The following is a 4,407-nucleotide window of genomic DNA, read 5'->3' as shown; positions in this document are numbered from 1 at the left end:
GGATAAGTATATAAATGGATAGAGATAGGAAAGCGAACACAAGATGTACGTGGTTCACCCAGATTGGCTACGTCCACGGAATAGAGTTCTCATTAATTGTGAAGGGTTTACACAAGTACATAGGTTCAAACTCTCCTTTAGTGAGTACAAGTGAATGATTTAGTACAAATGACATTAGGAAATATTGTGGGAGAATGATCTCGTAATCATGAAACTTCTAAGTATCGGAGTGTGGTATCGTCTTGACGTGCCTTATCTGTCTCATAGGTAGATGGGGCATCTTCTCTGGAAGTACTCTTCCTCCATCCAGGGGTGGTATCTTTAACTGGTGGAGATGCACAAGGTAATGTATCAATTTCACTTGAAGCTTACTTGTAGTTTCATGCTTGGTCAAGCACGATACAAACCATGTAGTAGGAGTCCCCCAAGTCGCCGAGCTAGGGGATCTGCTGAAAGAGGTGACAGACAAGGTAAGCAATCATAGCTCCGGCTGATTGTTCACAGTCTCCCTATCTTGCAGGCAGCATGAAGGATAAAGAGAAGAAAATGAGAAGAGATGATATGGGATACTTTTGCTTTTGAAGAAGTAACTTTCCACAGGCTTATTCTTGAACTGAGCTGGAGGGCTTTCTGGTTTCCTCCAGAGTATAAGGCCGACTGAAGAATTTGAGGGTCAAAACAAGTCCATCAACTCTTTGTCATCTGATAGTTTAACGTTAATTTTAGTCCCAACATTTTAAAACATTGTACCAAAAACATAAAGTGACGGAGAATTTATGAAGAGTCTCACTCTTTAGAGAATCTCCTTAACATTTCTCTAAAATTAAAACCCTTCCCTTCCCTTCCCTTCCCTTCTCCTCCTCATTTCTCTCCAAGTCCAAGTCCAAATCCAAAGTGCAACACAAAAAATATTAAGAGTAAAAAGCCACACACCTCACCCCATCACACCACACATTCACTTCTAGTACTGCTATAGTCTCTCTCTCTCTCTCTCTCTCCCCCCCCCCCCCCCCCCATTGGGGAGGTCTTCTTCTAAAGTCCAACCCCCCCTTTTATTGCCGAGTCCGTTGCACTCTCTCCCCCTTCACTCACACATTCACTTCCACCTACACACAAACTCTCTCTCTCCACAATTTTTCTTAGGATTTATGGCCAAAGGAAGTGGACTCTCCATTGATTCAGATCCATTTTCCTTCTCTCTCCACCACCCTATAGTCCTCAACTCCTTCCAGGAAGACCAATATAACCACCACCTCCCACCACTCTCCACCACCAAAAAACAACTTCACCACCACCACTCATCACTCATGCTCATGGACAACTCGACCGCTATTCACCGCCGATCTCCTCCGCCCCCTCCTCCCACGACTATCCGGTTCGCAGTCAACCTCAACCGCTCCCACGACGACGATGTTCAGCACTCTCCTGACTCACCACCACCCTCCAACGAGCAACGCAAGGTCATCGACGAGCGGGACTTCTTTGCCGATAGCAAGAACCACCTCGATCACGAAAAGTCCGTCGGCTCCGACGACCCTGCCAATAAAATGGACTTACATGGCCCCACAGACATGGAATTCAACGTAAATGTAAGCGACCCTTTTCGCCATTTTGTTCTTGAGGCACGGATCCAGCCTACCCTAGGCATCTGCCCCTTTATCCTCCCTCAGCGCCTAATAACCTCAAAGTGTTTCTCCTTGCTTGTTTCTTAGTCCAAAATCTCCGATTAAACCTTAAAGTTTGACCTCTCGAAAGCTTGGTTGTCATATGAATCGCCTCAGTCGTGAAGCATGAAGAGCTGGGCTACCGAAGAGTGCATCGCACAGCGCATCTGCGTTTCTTGGCCACCGCAGTTTTGGTCCATGCCAATTACAAAAAATAAATAAATATATATTCGTAATATATAAAACTTGTATCATAGAACGAAGAGTACAACTGCACCCAATATCTTCTCTTAGCTCAACCCATTTTAAAATTCTAGGTCCGTGCATGCGAGTTTTTGTTCATTGTATTATTGATTTATAGTTATAGATTTTTTTTTCATTCTACTCCTGGTCATTTATAAAATTTGAACTCATAATCTCTTTCATGAGACGGATTTTTGCTGGTTTTAATTTTGTCTTTGTGTTTTTGTAACTTTGTAGACTGGTTTGAATCTTCTGCTTACAAACACTAGTACTGACCATTCAGTGGCGGAAGATGGTATTCCATCAAACATAGAGGATAAAAGAGCTAAAAGTGAGGTAAAGATGAAAATCTAACTGTTCTTTTTTTTCCTTATAAAGAAACTTCGACGGTACTAGAGATATTTTATTGAATTGTAAAATAACTTACATATTGATCAATTTTGCTTTACATTTTTTGACCTGTGATTGAATTTTGGTTCTTCGGTTTTTCTCAGCTGGCTGTTCTTCAAGCTGAGCTCGAGCGGTTGAACGTGGAGAATCAACGGTTGAGGGGGATGCTTAATCAGGTGACCACCAATTACAATGCTCTTCAGGTGCATTTGCTGAATTTGACGCAAAGCCAGAAGGCTGATCAGAACAGTAGCGGTGCCGAAGGCCATCGAGTGGCGGTGGAAGAAAAGAAGCTTATGAATGGCAATGGATCATCACTAGTGGTGCCGAGGCAGTTCATCGATCTTGGGTTAGCTGCTAAAAATGGTGACGCTGATGAGCATTCACAGTCTTCGTCTGATGAACGAAGTCGTGGCGAACGGTCTGGATCGCTTGGAGATAATATGAAGGCTGCAGGGCACAGTGATGACCAAGGGATCGGTTTTGATCACGAAAAGAAGGATTTCGGGAGACGAATTGGGAGAGATGAGAGCCCAGATCAGCCGTCACAGAGTTGGAGGCCTAACAAAGTTCCGAGGCTCAGTTCTCCGAAAGAGGTTGATCAAACCGAGGCTACAATGAGGAAGGCTCGGGTCTCGGTTAGAGCTCGATCCGAGGCGCCTATGGTATGTGCTTTTGTACTGAATTGGAGTAGTATTATGAGTGACATTGAATATCTGTTCCAACATCCTTGTTGATTTGCTAAATTTGTTGGGTTTTGATGTAGATCACTGATGGATGTCAATGGCGAAAGTATGGGCAAAAGATGGCAAAAGGAAACCCTTGTCCTCGTGCTTATTATCGATGCACCATGGCTGCTGGTTGCCCGGTTCGAAAACAAGTAAGCTAAGCTCACTTATGGTAACTTTTCTCTTATTAGATATAGGACATGTTAACTTGTCAAACTGTGAATTAGGAACATACAATTTTAGTCGTTGTAGTAATTTGAACTACTATTATGATCAAACAGGTACAAAGATGTGCAGAAGATAGGACAATCCTAATCACTACATATGAAGGCAATCACAACCACCCATTGCCTCCGGCAGCAATGGCAATGGCATCGACTACATCATCCGCGGCGCGGATGTTGCTCTCGGGGGCTATGCCGAGTGCCGACAGCCTAATAGACTCAAACTTCCTCAGCAGGACAATCCTCCCATACTCCTCTAGCATGGCCACCATCTCCGCCTCAGCGCCATTCCCTACCGTTACATTGGACTTAACACAGTCACCGAACCCTTTACAACAATTCCAAAGGCCACCAGGCCAATTCAACATTCCATTCCCAAACCCTAATCAGAATTTCACCAGTGGCCCTGCCTCATTGCTGCCTCAAATTTTTAGTCAGGCGCTATACAACCAGTCTAAATTCTCTGGCCTCCACATGTCACAGGATACAGACCGTGCGGCCGTCCAATTAGGTCACCAATCGCAACCCGGGCAGCAGCAGGGCTCACTGGCCGATCTTACTGCCGCCACCGCTGCCATTGCAGCTGATCCAAACTTCACTGCAGCCCTAGCGGCTGCCATCACCTCTATCATTGGCAATGCTCATCCAAACAACAATGTTGCCAACCCAGCAACCAACTCAAACAACAACAATGCCAATGCCACCAAGCAACAGCAATAGCGATTGCAAAAATAAACTTAGCAATTCTAGTTTTTCAGGGAATTAAAGCATGCTTTATTATTATTAGTTTTCTGTTAGGATTAATTACTTTTGTTTTGGGATGGGAGAAAAAGAAAGTGAAAATATACATGTTTTTTTTTCTTTTATTTTTTTGGGTGGAGGGGATAAATTTACGATAGATATTATTTTCTTTGTCATTTTGAATAATATGTTATTATTTTCTTTGTCATTTGGAATAATATGTTCACATTGTATGTCAATACAAAGTAACATAAAAACGAAGAAAAAAACAAAGAAAGAGGAAAGGATGCAAATTGGTTCTTCCATGTTTGTATGCATACGGAAATGGAGAGATTGATGTTTTGGCACTCTCTCGTCTTATAATTATTTATGCCAATGTTCTATGTTTTCCGATTGACCAGTCAAAACCTAGAAAGA

At 43.2% G+C, this 4,407-nt stretch overlaps 1 protein-coding gene across 1 annotated transcript; it reads left to right on the top strand.

The window, feature by feature from the left end:
* The first annotated feature begins 980 nt into the window (after positions 1-980).
* On the top strand, positions 981-4,198 carry LOC126583357 (probable WRKY transcription factor 31). Its single transcript, XM_050247706.1, has 5 exons — positions 981-1,589; positions 2,145-2,243; positions 2,402-2,962; positions 3,064-3,177; positions 3,307-4,198. Exons 1-5 carry the CDS (start codon positions 1,149-1,151, stop codon positions 3,967-3,969), a joined length of 1,878 nt encoding a protein of 625 aa, XP_050103663.1. The 5' UTR covers positions 981-1,148; the 3' UTR covers positions 3,970-4,198.
* Positions 4,199-4,407: the final 209 nt, after the last annotated feature.

This window comes from Malus sylvestris, chromosome 9 (assembly GCF_916048215.2).
Source record: "Malus sylvestris chromosome 9, drMalSylv7.2, whole genome shotgun sequence".
In the NCBI taxonomy this organism is placed as follows: Eukaryota; Viridiplantae; Streptophyta; class Magnoliopsida; order Rosales; family Rosaceae; genus Malus; species Malus sylvestris.
The sequence above is the reverse complement of the archived record's forward strand: the minus strand, read 5'-3'. Positions and strand labels throughout refer to the sequence as shown.

Excerpts from the sequence above, each read along its gene's own strand:
- LOC126583357 (XM_050247706.1), top strand. The coding sequence starts at position 1,149 with ATGGCCAAAGGAAGTGGACTCTCCATTGATTCAGATCCATTTTCCTTC. Across the intron at positions 1,590-2,144 it reads ACATGGAATTCAACGTAAAT|ACTGGTTTGAATCTTCTGCT; the intron begins GTAAGCGACCCT and ends GTAACTTTGTAG. Across the intron at positions 2,244-2,401 it reads ATAAAAGAGCTAAAAGTGAG|CTGGCTGTTCTTCAAGCTGA; the intron begins GTAAAGATGAAA and ends GGTTTTTCTCAG.